Genomic DNA, 17,060 nt, shown 5'->3' with positions numbered 1-17,060 from the left:
TGTTTTTTTTTTTTTTAATTTATTGTTTGTAAAAATGGACATGTAAAAGTGCCCCTGTGGCCTATTTGCTGAATAAATGTTTGATATTTGATATTTGATCGTTAACTTTCTGTGTACCTAATGTACATATAATAGCAAAGTCTGTCTCTGACCTTCACAGGTTAAGATTTTCAATGCCATTTAGATATCGTTATCGAAGTAGGCAAGTTATGAGTTACAGTTTGATTTATGCAGTTCAAGGAAAGTTATTTCCTTTAAGTAGCTGAAGTATACATATATTATGTATATGACAGCGCCTGAATGATCAGGCAGGTCCTGAAATTCCTAGGCATATCCTGAAACGTGAAAATCTTTGTCTCGTTCCCTGAGCCGACGGAGCCCCGCTACGCCCGGAAAGTTTGCCCTTCGGGGATCTGAAGCAACCTAACGAACCTATCCTGCCTATATGATATGGTTGAATGTCGCTACCGTCAAAACATCACACAGAAAAATTACGATCTGCCGCCGACATATACATGCCTTAAGTACATATTGTTCATCCTACCTATTCCAAAATTATGGAATGGAATATGGTGCAAAAATGTTCAACACGTTTTTGACACCGAACAAGATCTGTACAAGATAATTTATCAGAATTATACTAAATACATTAAAATTAAAACTGAACTAGCAATAAAATAAAACAGCTTAAAAATTAAACTAATATTAAACAACAGATATTTTATTAATATTATTATTTATCATGATGTTAGTTTTACAAGTTATGATGGTTAAATTTAATCTTAAGGCAGAATTTTTAGATTCCCCATGGCACTTTATTTTCTATATTTTTATTTTTATTTAAAATAACACTATTAATGTAAGAGATTGATGCAAATGACGCATTTATCATTTGCATTTTTATCAGTGCACTTAATTGCATAACCACCAACTTAATAAAAATAAATCCAGAACAATGTGCCCTATAGAGTAAATATCATAATTTAAACCGTATGTCTGTTGAATAAAATCGATAGTTATTCACTTCGATTTGAAGATGGCCAGGCGCCGTGTGAGTGAACTTTAGGTAGATTAGGAAAAACGTTGATAAAAGGTCGCGCATGTAGTATCCTCTTTGTTCACTGACTGTAACCTTTATTGCCAAGACTTGGAGTCTACCAATGGCCAGTAAACTAATCACTATGTAATAAGAAGTAAGTATATTTGTAATCTATTTAGTTATAGAGTTGAAATATTGAGTAAGTATCATAAACTTGATCACTTTCCTGGTCATGTGATAATAATTACTAATGAGTTAACTTCTGCTATCACTTTACACGCATTTTACTATCGCGTGTGCAACAACATGGCAGTCATTTTTCAGATAGTATATGGTTAGGTATTCGACTTTATGAGACTGACTATGATAATTTGCAACATAATTGCACAACTAAACTGATTTATTTTGAGGTATTTCTTTAGCTAGTATATAATTTCTTTTTTATAAATGGTGACTATTTGTAGGTAAGGACACCACAAATAATAAAAAGTAGTTTTAATGATCTTGTCAACTACGAGTATGCAAGATAATCTATTATATCCACATGTTCAGAAGGCATTGATTATAGATCGTCTATGATGGACTGATAAAGAAAGCATAAAACTTACAGAAGGATGATATTGGATAGATTAAAATGTATCTAGATCCGGTAAACACCGCATAAATCAGCAGACGGTGGCGTTTGATCAGAAGATTATCAACCAGACTGAGTTTGATGATAAAATCCTTAGATCGAGGGGCTTTTTGATAGCATGTTTGAAGAGCAAACTTACCTGAGACTTTTGTACATGCTGGTGTGTATGGGCAGTCCGAAGTCGTCATATCCCGTATGCTCGGTGTACACCCAGGTCCCACCGACCTGTGAGGCCTGCTCCAACACGTCCACCTGGGACACGCAGCTCTCTGTGAGGAGGTGTCGTGCCGCACAGAGACCCGCCGCTCCAGCACCAACTACGCAGACTCGAGACATTTCTGGAAATGAAATAGTTGTTGGTTAGATAAGTTACATTGTGGACGGGTTTTGGTCTTATATATTTACCTAGGATCTATTTTTGCTTTCTGTCCCAGAAAATTAAGGACGTTAGAGAAACAAATGCTATCCATTTTGATAGGTACTCACACGCGTTCATGCATATTTATACGAGTATCTACTTATAGGTTAATTATAAGAAGCAATAACTCTCTGTAAGCTATGCCTTTTAGAACCAGCAAAATTGTAACAACTTAGTGAGTACCTAACTAATTTAATCTAAATTTTATATAACTTAATAGATTATTATTTTTATGGCCTGTATATGTAATGTACACACCAAAATTGTAAGCTACCACTACGGGAGAGCGGTGCTTCTTAATACAAGTATATTCATTACTTAAAAAGAGGCATCGGCACAGATGTAAAAAGTTACTTATAAGTTACGAAATAAATATTTTTCATTTTTTTTTTTCATTTTTTTTTTCAGGTACGGCACATAATTACATTAAATTCTGCTTTGGGGAGAAATTAAGCTCCTGTACGTTGTAGTTTCTGGGGATAGATGATAGAACGTAAATTGAAAGTAGAAGTAAGTTCTGAGCGTAACTTTTAAGGTACACCTAGCCAGGTAATTGTCTAGTTTAGTCAGTTATGACTCTTATTTAGTCATGATAGCAACCGTTCATCGTACGATGATTATTGTTCCCAACGAGATTATATTTCATTGCCGCGAAACTGCTATCGGGTGAAGTCATAATATTTACGGTTAATATGAGGACTACCAAATCATTCCGCTCCTTAGTCTCAGTCTCAACTCAAAATCTCAATATATCCTTCACACAAATGATAAACCATATCGCGAAATATCGCGAAAAAAATTATCATGAAAGTAAAAAAACTACTGTAGGTCGACATCCAAGATATGTTTCCATTTTTCGCCTTATTACAAAGGAGTAAGGTGCAAAAGTGTAAACATATCTTTGACGTCGACTGTCCAAAAATATGAGGAATCGGGTCGCCGAGCGGATTTAGTCCTTGACCGTTGAGGTTAATTAATGATTTGATATTTTCTTCACCTACGTCAAGTAGATTAAAAAAATATGTATTCGATGTAAATTTAGTTACCTGCAATAATTAACGATGAGAATATATAGGTCATACTGAGCAATTTTTACTATGGGACTAACCACGAAATTATGAAAAAAAATTAGCTATTTTATACATGTTGGTTTGACGTTGACATATTCTATGAAAGAGACAATTTTTTTGCGATTCGTAATTCGTGGCTCCCATAATTAAAGTTGCTCAGTATAACCTTTCACACCGTAAATTATTGAAGTTGAACGAATAAAAAAGAAATTCTAAGAATGCGGGTGAGAAATTCGATAAAGATACGAACTCGGGTTAACCACATTCTGGTTCTCTATACGTAGGCGCTTTTTGCTACATACGGTTTTTACGTGTGATAGATAATATAGTGGATACTAGATAAGGTCTTAGTGCGTAGCTCGCGCTGGCACCGAATGTGCGATAAATTAAAAAAAATGTATTCCTATTCCTATTGAACGGATACTGCCTACGAGCCTGCCTGCGGTAATAGTAATTATTTGTTACATTCATTTACTACGAGTACTTTACTTGAAAAGGTGCAACGCAGGGCAACCAAGGTGGTATATGGACTACGCAACAAACCATACGACCAAAGGCTTGCCAGTCTTGGTTTGACAACCCTGGAGCGAAGAAGACAGCGTGGTGACCTCATTGAAACCTTCAAGATCATACATGATTATTACGACTTATCTGAACTAAAGGACCTGTTTGTTATGAGCAAGAATCATCGTCTAAGAGGCCACAGCTTAAAGATTACTCGCGTTCCCATCACAAGCAATCCTAGAAAGCACTTTCTATCGAACCGCGTCGTGCGCGAGTGGAATAAACTACCAGAAGCAGTGATAAATGCTCCTTCAGAGAATAGTTTTAAAAACAGACTTGACAAACATTTAAAATTATCAAAATGAACATTAGTCGTACAAAAAAACAAGTGCAGGGATATACAGGCATCAGATTTCAGCTGCTAGTGTATTAAATAATATAATATAATATAATTACAAAATGTAAAAAGAGCATTCAAGTTGATTCCCATACAGATTTCATGCTTAATTGTCGTCACAAATTGACAGCGATTAGCTTTTCTTAAATACTGACGCGAATTGGGTACACTATTTTCTGAGAAATTCCTTATAAAAACATCTATATATATATATATATATATATATAGTCCTCCTCATCGTTTTCGATGACGGCGACCCCAAATAAACACATTATGGACGTTGTCTAGCGTGAGCCCTAATGTGGCTGGCCAGGCCGAACTTACTCTTAAATACTTGGAAAGAGAGACCTAAGCCCTCCTACGTGTACACGTTCAATGCAGCTGGCCAACTTTATTGTTGATCTTTATTTAAGAAAACTATATAAAGATCAACATCTCGATGATTCTGTAGATATCCGCTTCATTCAACTCAATTACTTAAGAAATTAGGCAACATTAGAGATTACAGTTACTAGGGCGGCAGGGTTGAGCAAGAGTTATCTTGTTTTGACGCGAGAACTTTGACTCGGTGACGCGGTTGCCGACATGGTGATAGTATACTTATTAGTATGCTATAGTAGTTATCTCACTAATGAAACTTGGCGTAAGTTATACGCGAAACTTATCACTTTGTACTTATTTATTAAAGTGTCTAAGTGATAGAAATAGGGTAAAATAAGGTAAACGCCCAACAGTTCGATATGCTAATGCGACGACCGGTTTGGCCTAGTGGGTAGTGACCCTGCCTACGAAGCTGATGGTCCCGGGTTCAAATCCCGGTAAGGGCATTTTATTCGTGTGATGAGCATGGATATTTGTTCCTGAGTCATGGATGTGTTCTGTATTTAAGTATTTATAAATATTTATATATTATATATATCGTTGCCTAAGTACCCTCAACACAAGCCTTATTGAGCTTACTGTGGGACTTGATCAATTTGTGTAATAATATTATGTCCTATAATATTTATTTATTATTTATTTATTTAATGCCCAACGATTGACCCCAGAGGGCCTACCGCGAACCACGTTCGACATGTTGCGTCCCTGTCACACTTACGTACGAATCTACAAGTGCGATAGAGAGGCAACACGTCGAACGTGGTTCGCGGTAGGCCCTGAGTTTTGGCTCAGGTCAAGAGCTTCGTCCTCAATCCTATTTCGTCACCTTCTTGTCATTATTGTCATATGGTACTGTACTGATTTGTCAATATTCCTATATCGTCACTTTCCTATTTTGTCCACAGTTACCAACGCATTTTAAAGGTTTGAAGGTGCCAACCATAATAGGAAAAGAGAGGAAGAGGGAATGGGTGGGAAAGCCGACAATAGAGTAGTTTTCTCTATGATCTCGGAAGTAATTAAATAGCTATCTACAGACATTGTTTTGCATGAGACCACGTTTGTGATTAATGGATGATGTCCAAATCTAATTCGAATGTATCTTTCATTACGGCAGACGCCAAGCATTGTAGACTGGGTGGCCATTCACATAGAATATGTACTATACCTAGTATAACTACACCTACACTTAATCATCATATTTAGAGCGTTTTCACATTTTACGATCCGATATCGGATGTCGGATACGATAAGAAGCAAAAACTGAAATAGTGCCATTTTATATTTGTTTAGTAGGTATAGGTAATAAAAAGGATTTGATGCCATAGAGCATTTTCTAGCGTTGGTGACCTAGCGGTAAGAGCGTGCGACTTTCAATCCGGAGGTCGCGGGTTCAAACCCCGGTTCGTTCCAATGAGTTTTTCCGAATTTATATACGAAATATCATTTGATATTTACCAGTCGTTTTTTGGTGAAGGAAAACATCGTGAGGATACCGGACTAATCCTAATAAGGCCTAGTTTACCCTCTGGGTTGGAAGGTCAGACGGCAGTCGCTTTCGTAAAAACTAGTTCCTACGCTAATTCTGGGGATTAGTTGTCAAGCGGACCCCAGGCTCCCAAGAACTGTGGCTTTTTTTTATACTATGTCGGTGGCAAACAAGCATACGGCTCGCCTGATGGAAATGAAATGTCGGGACAAGGCGAGGAAGAAGGAGGGCAGTTGTTTTTATCCAAAGATATCGATATCGGACAATGTGAAAACGCTCTACGGACCAGTATTTTTAATGTGTGACCTCTAATTATGGATAATTATTATGAATTCAAAGGTCTCATTATACTAGAAACTAAAGTATATATGAATATAAAACTTTTTGTAAATTAGATGTATTTGGCTGTCTGCCACCGTCAGTGTTCATCACATTACGTATTGTTATGTTACCGAAAGTGAAATGTATGTATGTATGTATGGACGTAAAACTGTAGTCTAAAAATAATACTAATAAGATCGTTGGCTTTAGGTAAGTTATCAAACCAGAAGGCATTTGATTTCAAGCGAAATATACTTAATATATTACCGAAAGTGAAATATAAGTATGTATTGTAGGGTGATAATGACCTAAACTTTTATTCGAAAACTAATATTAATTGTCAAAATGGTTGGATTTAGGTAAGTTACCAAACCAAAAGGCATTCGATTAAAAGCGAAATATACTTAATAGAGGTCTTTAAAGAAGGTAATACACAAACGGTTTAGGGTCAGCAACGCGCAATGTAACTCCTCTGGAGTTGCAGGCGTTCATAGGCTACGGAGACTGCTTACCATCAGGCGGGCCGTATGCTTGTTTGCCACCGACGTAGTATAAAAAAAACGGACACGGAAAACCTTGATATTATTCTCATAGAAAGTGGGATACCTATATGTGCAATTATTATCGTTTTTTTTTTTTTAAATATTATAGGACATTATTACACAAATTGACTAAGTCCCACAGTAAGCTCAATAAGGCTTGTGTTGAGGGTACTTAGACAACGATATATATAATATATAAATATTTATAAATACTTAAATACATAGAAAACACCCATGACTCAGGAACAAATATCCATGCTCATCACACGAATAAATGCCCTTACCAGGATTTGAACCCGGGACCATCAGCTTCGTAGGCAGGGTCACTACCCACTAGGCCAAACCGGTCGTCGTTTATCGCCTATGATAGTGTTTCAATAAAATGTAAAACTTAGGTACCTACACGGAAGTCATAAAGTGTACGAGTAAAGGTAAATTGGAAGCATTTTCCATAAGGACAATGCTATATATGTGTTATGTTGAATGAAGTAATCCACATAAAGTATGGAAAAATAACAGATTGATAATGTCGTCAAGCGATCAACATTGCGTGCGCACATAAGCGACAACAACATATTCTACTAATTTCTAATATGATAGAAACTTGAAAACAACATTAATCTTGGAAATTAAACCCAGGCCATTCTGTCCGTAAACATGTTCTTATTTATGTAAGTGCAATTGCAAACAGATATAAGATAGAGACTATCAATAATACGAAAATAATGAGTATAATGATTAATTTGTGTAATAATGTCCTTTAATATTTATTTATTTTAGCGTTCATATGTCAGAAAAATGATTAATTTATGGATAAAATACAATCAAACCACTGAGCGCTTAACATTGCTATACAAAAAGTGCTTAAGGAAGTATAGGTTTGGTATACTTCCATGGTGTAGAAAATGAAAACATGTTGTCAAAAACTGTCTTAAATAAAAAGCAGATAAGTGCGAGTGAGACTCGCCCGCCGAGGGTTCCGTACAAATTTTTTTTTTTTTTAAATATTTTAGGTGAATATAAATAAGTCTGTCTCGCTAGCGAAAGCGGCTCCTAAAACTAGTGCGATAAGGACAACGCTAGGTTAGGCAAAAAATCCTGAGTAAAAATCTCAAAAAACTATGTTTTGTACTCGACTGTTTCCTCCACCAAAACTTAACCAAATGTAACGAAATTTTGAGATCTAAATGGTTATGATATTATCTGTGTCGTACCGTTTTGCTTTTTAGGCTAATTTATGTCAGTTTTGAATACCATGCTCTTTGTGGCCTAGTAAATTAGGCCGTTTTGCGAATATTTGAAGTGCATTAGCGCCCTAAGAAACAAAGATATCAAAAAAAGCAAAACAGTCCAACACAGATATTAAAAATAATAATCTGTGTTGAAAAAAATCATTGCTCTAGCTTCAAAAACCACGGAGGAAACAGTCGAGTACGTTTGTATGGGGAAATGACCATTTCGAATATTTGAAGTGCACTAGCGCCCTAAGAAACAATAATTTATAGATTTCAGATTATTTCCCTGTATTGGAAGTGTAAGACGATATTACTTTCCAAATTTCATGGTCCAATCAACGGGAATCAACCTATAAATATTGATTCCCCGGAGAGTGTCGAAATACACGTTTTTTGCGGCATAAACGACCATATGTTTTTTTACATTTACTTACTTAAATTTGATATTTTCACAGGTTCAAGGTACTGCACTGAAAAAAAAAAATAGCCGAACTGGTTTTGTAACTTTACTAAATAACTAAACTACGGTTATAAGAAAATAAACTTTGCATAAATTTACAAAACTTTTTTGCAGTGTATACCCAGCCACTGAACACTGATAGCCAAACACGGTTTTGTAACATATAACACATAGTTCGCAAGTCCCAATTTTTGTGTAAACAGTAACCAAAATGTTTGTTATAGTTATGCAAACATTTCTTTCAGTGTGTAGACGTGAGTATATGGTTTTTAATTACAACTCGATATCTCCACGCGTTCAAGAGATAAAGAAAGGGTCTTGACAGACAGACACGGTCTGACGGACGGACGGACCTTATAGGATCACTAAAATTTCCGTCCGTTATTTCAGTATTACCGTAGTAATTAGTGGATAGCGGATACAAGATAAGTTCCTTCTAAGAAACCAGTAATCACGATCCTTGCACAAACAGAAACTTAATGAAACCGAAAACTGTGTACACGAACTTACGGCCCGATTCGAAGAATGATTAAGGCACGTTTAAGATCTTGGAAAGATCGATAACTAAACGGCATGTCAAAATTGACGTTTATTTCGATTCCGCTGTACTCCCAATAAGATTTATCTACGATATTTATAACGTCAAAGTGACATTGGTTGCCCGAATTGAGCTGCTTGTGTCAATTATACGACATACAAACGATATCTAAATGAGAACTTATCTAAACTTTTTTTTATTAATTTTTCGTTATTAATGCTGACACGTTTGAATTATTTTTAATGAAATGTATTTTATGTTTTAAATAACTTCCTGAGGCTATTCAAAAACGTAATTTTAGTATTAATAGAAAACCATTTTATTCTATCAACGTGTACTTATTGCTCACCTGCGGTGGCAGCATGGTTCCATTTTTATCACTTGTCACTGTCTGTCACTTTCGGCTTACATACTTGTTAGAACGTGATAGGCATGATGACAAATGATAAAAAGCCGACCATCTTAGCCTTACTGGTATTGTATAGTCCTAGCCCTAAGTATACGTGTTGCATGGTAGACTGTAGGAAATGGTAATAGTCATAGTTTAATAGTAGAAGCTGACAATTACAATAGCCTTGAATCAAAAATTAATTTAGCAATGGTTGATATCAACAAATGGTTTTTGGCAAATGGAATGCTTTTAAATTTAGAAAAAACTAACATTATTCACTTTCAATTACGGAACACCAAAACAAAAAATCTCTTAAATATTAAAGTCGATAATATTCTAGTTCCACAGGTGGAACAAACTAAGTACTTGGGATATGTCACTGACTCAGGGTTAACATGGTCCTCTCACATAGACCAGCTTTGTGACTCACTTTCGTCTGCGTGTTTCGCCCTGTCCAGACTCGCGCCAAGCCTATCTCCAAAAAACCTGAAAAAGGCCTATTAGGTACGGATACTTTTACTCCATCCTCATCCGAGGCGTTGATCTCTGGGGTCTGGCCGCAAATCGTGACAAGGTTTTCAAAATTCAAAAACGAGCTTTGCGTATTATCTCCAACAAACCGTTCGATCACCCCGCCAAGGAACTATTTAAGACCCATAAGATACTAACACTGCCCGCCGTTTATATATTAGAAGCTTGCAAATACGTTAAAACAAACCTTAAAACATACATAATAAAACCGGCCAAGAGCATGTCGGGCCACGCTCAGTGTAGGGTTCCGTAGTTACTCTTCCGTCACAATAAGCTAAACTGGAGCTTAAAGTATAGTAAATTGTTAACCAATGGGTGAAACGGTACCTTTCACCTGAGTTAAACAAATAGGCAAATTTGCATAATCAGTACCTAATTAAAATAAGTCTTTTTACTATGAAGGGAAAACTTTTTGCGATAACTCAAAAACAGCTAAACTGATCATGTCCGCTATAGTTTTCATTTAATGTCTTTCTTAAGCTCTACTTCCACGATTTTTTTCACGAAAGTTAGAGGGGGGGGGACACATTTTTTTTTTTCTTTCGGAGCGATTAACTCCGAATATATTCACTTTATCAAAAAATGTTTCGTGAAAACCCCTATTAGTTTTGAAAGACCTTTCCAACGATACCCCACACTCTAGGGTTGAAGCGAAAAAAAATTTTCACCCCCACTTTACGTGTAGGGGAGGTACCCTAAAAAAAATTAAATTGTTAGATTTTATTGTACGACTTTGTCGGCTTTATTGATTTATATATCCATGCCAAATTTCAGCTTTCTAGCACTAACGACCACGGAGCAAAGCCTCGGACAGACAGACAGACAGACAGACAGACGGACATGGCGAAACTATAAGGGTTCCGTTTTATGCCATTTGGCTACGGAACCCTAAAAACCTGTACCCGCGATGTAAATAGCCGCAGATTGCCCGTACTAGTCGCTCCTATTCAACGACTCGCAAAGGTCCGAAAGTCACTCAGTGTTATTGGGCCCAAAATATACAACAAAATTCCTAATAACATTAAATTGACTGAAAGCGACTCAATATTCGCTAAAAAACTTAAATGTTTACTACTAGACCAAGCATGTTATTCTGTCGATGATTTTATGAAGGAGATAATAAAAAAATAAATAAATATTGTAATAACTATTACACGATTATTTTAAAAATTAAGGAACCGTAAACTTTCACATGTTAATGTATAACTGTGACCTGTAAAATATATTTTTTACCAATAAAGAAACTAAACTAAACTAAACTAACATTATTATTTAAGGCTGTTACTAACACTTATATGGGTTATGCCTGAATTAAATGATTATTTAATTTTTTAAACCAGAACTTATCGTTAACGTACTTAATTCTTGGAATCGGGCCGTTATTTGCTGGGAGCGAACAAACAAATTACTTCGCACGATAAGACCGATTCTATCCGGATCCCGCTAGTACCAATACTTACACGTTTATCTTTAATATATCAATTAACAAAATAATGGATATTATTGCGAGTTCAATACAATTAGGTTGAATTCTAAGTAAGACTTCATATGTTTATATTTTTCTCATGAAACCAGGCACTATACAGTGTGTCCCTAGCCATTGGACAAAGCCGAAATGTACATATGCATTAGGGTATTTAGAACCAATGTACAAAGTATCATAACAACCGGTGTAGCGGTTTCGAAGAAATTAACAAATTACCATTTTCTACTTTGGAGCAGCCTGTATGTGTTAGTAGCTCCTAAGGTAGGCTCCTAAAAGAATAGTATGGAACCTTCTTCGACCTTTTTGATTATCTTTTTTATTTATTTCAATTCAATTCAATTTATGACACTAATAAAGCTCCTGACTTTTGAAAAATGTCATCATTAACAAATATTTCGAACAAATTGTCTAAAACACTGCCAAAGATTAACACAGTGCGTTTCTTTTTGTTGTCGATTATTGCAAATAACATTTGAACGAAAAAAAAAATGTTTTTCTTTTGTTCTAATTAAAAAAAACATTAAGGTTAGAGCATTCCTGAGAAGTAACCCTACGTGGGATTTCAGGGTTTGTCCAATGGCCAAGGTCACCCTGTTTAAATAAAATTTTAGTTGTAGATATCTAATACAAACGCTAGAGAGACATGGATCGTTTAAGTAGGAGCAGGTTTGTTTCACCATAACTATTTGCTAAGATGACTCGTCCTCTGAGGCAAATGATCGATAAAATATTCGTAAGGTTACAAATTTTGCAAGTGTCTTGAAGGCCGAAAAAATAATTATTATGAGAAAATTTAGTGTAAATACACTTGATGCTGAAGAAAGTAAGCTCAATAAGGCTTGTATTGAATTGTATTATGATAATGGGTAAGTATTTATATTGAGCTTAATGTAGGACTATGTCCATTTGGGTTTACCCGACAAGACGTTTAAAGTTTACCCCTTAACCAGTAAATTATAATAATATTAGTAGCTCTGTGACCCGTATAGACCTTGCAAGCATAACTTATAACATAGTAAATGTAGATATGGCTCCACCATTAAAAAAAAAACCATAAACTTAAAAAAAAAACATCGAACCCGCTCACAAAATTTCACGAGAATCGCCTAAGAATTGCGATCTGTACGATAGACGAAAAATGAAACGGAAACCTAACGCTAGTTCTATCCAACAGCTAGGTATCTCTATCAAGACTAGTTCTAGCGGAAATACTAGTCTCGGACACTGTTTAGTAAACACAGCTCCTTCGGAAAGCGAAGGCCGCAGCGAAGTATTTACGCGGGTCACATGACGGAGGTCGTTCACTCCGAGTTACCTAAGGCCCTTCCCTGTCCTGTCAATGAGATAGATATAATAGTATCTATAGATCTTGTCTGTTAGAAGTATCTAGGGTTCTAAGCTTTATTTTATGTGTTTATTTCTCCACTGTAAAACCTTCGTTACTATCTATATCGTCTGGTGTTCCTCAGGGTTCCCATTTGGGACCCTTATTATTTAATATTTTTATAAATGATGTAATCGAATGTTTTAACTATACAAAAGTTTTGCTATACGCAGATGATATGAAATTTTTTGCTAATATCAAATGTGAATCGGATTGTATCAATATCCAGAGTGATCTAAATAGGCTTAGTGCATATTGCTCCAATAAGCTACATTTAAATGTTGAAAAATGTCACTCGATAACGTTCACTCGTAAACATAATTACTTGATACATAATTATTATCTTAATGACATTGTTCTTGAAAGAGTCACTAAGAGTGAGATAAAGGACTTAGGTGCATATTTAGATAATAAACTGCAACTAACCTGTCACATTAATAATACTGTATCTAAATCCTATAAAATGCTAGGATATATATTACGTCAGAGTAAGGAGTTTAAAGACCCTAGAACTTTGTTGCTTCTTTACAATGCATTTGTTCGACCTAATCTAGAATATGCATCTACTGTTTGGAACCCGCATTTTCGTGTGCACATCGATGCTATTGAAAATATTCAAAAAAGATTCATCCGACGTATGAAATATAGGTTTAGCTCCTTTGACGCCAACAGTCATTTTTCTCTAGAAGAACGACGTGAAATTAAAGACCAAACCTTCTTATATAAGATTATAAATGGTCACATTGATTGTCCACATTTACTTTCTAAGTTATTGTTTCGATGCCCCGTCTTCCGCGCTCCACAAATCTTTTTGCTATAGGGAGCGTGCATGAACTGTAGGAGGCAGCACAGGAGCCGTCAGATGTTTGGCGCGAGGCGTAAATGTGATGTTTATTGTTCCGATGTAGCCCACAAGATGGCAGAACCTACTATGCCCAACAAAACACGTGACGTGTAAATGAACATGTTTATTGTTCCGCTTCAGGCCACAAGATGGCAGACCCTCCAACGCGCACGGTCCCTTCTCGTACAGTTTATGCTAAAGACAGATTACTAGTTAGAGCATGTAGAAAGTACAATGATAAATATCACGACTCTGACATGTTCAACATGACCTTGAACCAATTTGTTGCTGCAGTTACTAAATAATGATAAGATCAAATAATGTTTTCGAATGTTAACACTAATGTTAAAAAAAATTTTTTTACTTTATTTTAACCTAATTTTTATTTATAAAATTACGTATGGGCAAATGCCCTTTACATACCTACATACATACCACATGTTACATACCGCTATGTCTTTTCTGAGCAACTAAATTGTTATTATCTATAAGTTGGCTAATGTAATATCTTTACTGACTTAACTTTATGTGTAATATTCGCTGTTTGTTTCCCTAATAAAAAATTTTTTAATGCGGCATTGTGAAGGGTGAAATTAAAAGAGATCGTGAGGTCACCTGAGTGCAAACTGTAACGCCACGAGCAGTACTATTGAAGTATATTTAGACTATTTTATACTATAACAGCCCATGTTTATCCCTAGAATTATTTTTGGAAATGTTATCATTTACATAAAAACAGGTAAACAATAAACATGGACGAAACTGAAATAAGCGGCCGCGCTTTTATTTGGGTGTAGTGACTACTGACCACGAGCTATCTTACAAACTCGCCGTGTATTCCTATTTTCGCCGAAATATAAAAATTCACAAAAAAATCTAGTTTTTTTAAAAAAGTAAGTTTCACAGAGTAAAATATCGAAAGTCGCCTTTTTTAACTAGCGAAATAAAAAAACCACGATAACTAATAGGTAGTTACCGTAACGGCCACAACAGCAGGACAGCAGGAGGCAGTCTGTGACGTCAGACGAGACTGCGTTTGTTACGCATAGCGCGATATAGCAAATACATGGCAGATGCAACTGAGATGCGTTATCTTCATCTCGTAAATTACTTATACACAGTCTGGCTGACCTTTAATCTTTGATGTCACTAGAAAAAGGCGCGAAATTAAAATTTTACTTACGCAATCTACATTTTTTAGGGTTTCGAAACCTATATGATAAAAATGGAGCTCTAATAAATTCGTTAAGAGGCTGTCAATACCTAAAGCGCGCACACTGTCTATTTGTATCGGAGTAAATGAGATGCCTTATTTCCAGTTCAAACACCACGTCCAGCTGATCAAACCTCGGGCTACCTCCTCGGGCGAGGTCTGGGACGTGAGCTACAAGAACCTGGAGACCGGCGTGTCGGAGACCAAAGAATACGACTACGTGTTCGTCTGCAACGGCCATTACAACACGCCCTTCATACCCAGTATACCGGGGCTAAAAGAGTTTGAAGGTAAACATTGTCATCGTCAGATGAGACAGCAAATAATATCTGGTTAAGAGGCTGTTAATACCTAAAGCGCGTACACTGTCTATTTATATCGGAGTAAATGAGATAGCACTGTCGCATGTTACTGGGCCTGGGCAAGGGAATAATAAGAAAAATATTTAAATAAAAAAAGTGGATTATTAGTGTAATATTTTACTCAACCACGGTTTAGATATAAATGTTCTGAAATTGTGATTTTAATTGCAGACCCATAAGTCAAAACAGTAAAGACATAAAACCGTTTAATTGTGATTTTAAGACCAATCTTTGAAATTATTTTCTATCGAGCCGATTTAGTTCAATCATGTATCGAGTACAACCACGGTCTTTGAAATATAATTAATATGAACATATATTTTTCTTACTTGACACAAATAGTCTTTCTTAAAAAACTGTTTAAGTAACATCAATTTCAAGGACATTGGGTGTTGACAGCCTCTTAAGTGGGTAGTTTCGTAATTCTATAGTTTAATACCCATCTATTTCTATTTTGTGTTAAGATTCAATTAATGTAGGTTATATGTATATTAGATCTTGGGCTTAATAACTAACTTATTTATATTTAACGTTGTTTAGGTAAATATTAACCTTGTTGATTTATTTTATAAATGCTCATATTAAATATGATTAAATATATTTTGTGTAGGTATTTTTTAAGCCGCAAAACGAAATAAAAAATATTTAAAATGAACGGTATAATTTTATTGTAAAGCGTCTAATTAAAATAAGTAAATATAGGTATTTCTAGTATAGAAATAAATATATTTTTATTTTTAGTGATTATTTTTTACATTTTTTTATACCACGTCGGTGGCATCAAACAAGCATACGGCCCATCTAATGGTAAGCAGTCACCGTAGCCAATGGACGCCTGCAACTCTGCGCATTGCCCTTTAAAAACGTAGAAATATGAAGAAAAAAAATACTCACCGAACGAATTAATTCAAAAATTCCAAACAAACACAAAATCACTTCACTCCCGCTCCTTTAATTCAATAAATAAATTTAATATGTTCTAAATATAATACTTGGATTATTTCTAACTATTATAACGGATGCTATCAAGCACACGATCGCAGAGCAAATGTCGTTGGGAATGTCGACCGGCGTTTTATATTGGACATGCGGCGTCTAGCGTCCGTAAATACGGGCTTCTGGACTATCGGGCCAATCCGAACGTACACTGACATCAGAATTATACTTGAATCATGTTGTTTAGCTATCGTACTTCCACACGCCCGCTCGTACCAATTAGTTTTTCGGAACTTGTACGAAATATTAGTTGATATTGATATTTACAAGTCGCTATCCGATGAAGAAAATCGTGAGGAAACCGAACTAACCCCAATAAGGCCTAGTTTACCCTCTGGGTTGGAAGGTCAGGTGGCAGTCGCTTTCGTATAACTAGTGTCTACGCCAATTCTGGGGATTAGTTGTCAAGCGGACCCGAGGCTCCCATGAGCCGTGGCAACATGCCGGGACAACGCAAGGAAGATGATGACGGCTCTTGCCATACATGTACGGACAAGCACGATATTGCTTTAAATGACATCAGTTACTTAGATGTTATGCATTCTGATATCAGTGTTCGAATTCGCCTAATTGTGTGATATTGTAGCTTGTTTTTTTAAGTTTAATTGGTACCTTATTATTTTCAGTTGATTGTGGTATACAATGTTGTGAGTTCATGCCGAACGAAGGTTAAACTATGTTCTTGTAAGTGCACAGGTCAATAATTCTGGAAACATCAGCATTTTCCTCGTATTCATATTGGTAAATTGCTACAGGTTTTAAGCGTAGTTTTCTACATTGCGCCTTAATTCTTTAAATTAATTAGTATAATTTTATGTAAAATAA

At 35.7% G+C, this 17,060-nt stretch overlaps 1 protein-coding gene across 3 annotated transcripts in view; it reads right to left on the bottom strand.

The window, feature by feature from the left end:
- LOC133521816 (senecionine N-oxygenase-like) overlaps positions 1–17,060 on the bottom strand; it is a 41,408-nt gene that overhangs the window by 12,708 nt on the left and 11,640 nt on the right. Inside the window, exons 1-2 of one of the 3 annotated variants that reach the window (XM_061856896.1) lie at positions 16,134–16,299; positions 1,813–2,011 (exon numbers count right to left, since the gene is read on the bottom strand). In XM_061856896.1, the coding sequence (XP_061712880.1) occupies positions 1,813–2,009 (197 nt within the window). In that variant the 5' untranslated portion in view covers positions 2,010–2,011; positions 16,134–16,299. Of the gene's footprint in view, positions 1–1,812; positions 2,012–16,133; positions 16,300–17,060 lie in introns of those variants that run through there. The other 2 variants (XM_061856893.1, XM_061856895.1) reach the window with 2 other exon arrangements.

Source organism: Cydia pomonella, chromosome 10 (genome assembly GCF_033807575.1).
Source record: "Cydia pomonella isolate Wapato2018A chromosome 10, ilCydPomo1, whole genome shotgun sequence".
NCBI classification, from domain to species: domain Eukaryota; kingdom Metazoa; phylum Arthropoda; class Insecta; order Lepidoptera; family Tortricidae; genus Cydia; species Cydia pomonella.
The sequence above is the reverse complement of the archived record's forward strand: the minus strand, read 5'-3'. Positions and strand labels throughout refer to the sequence as shown.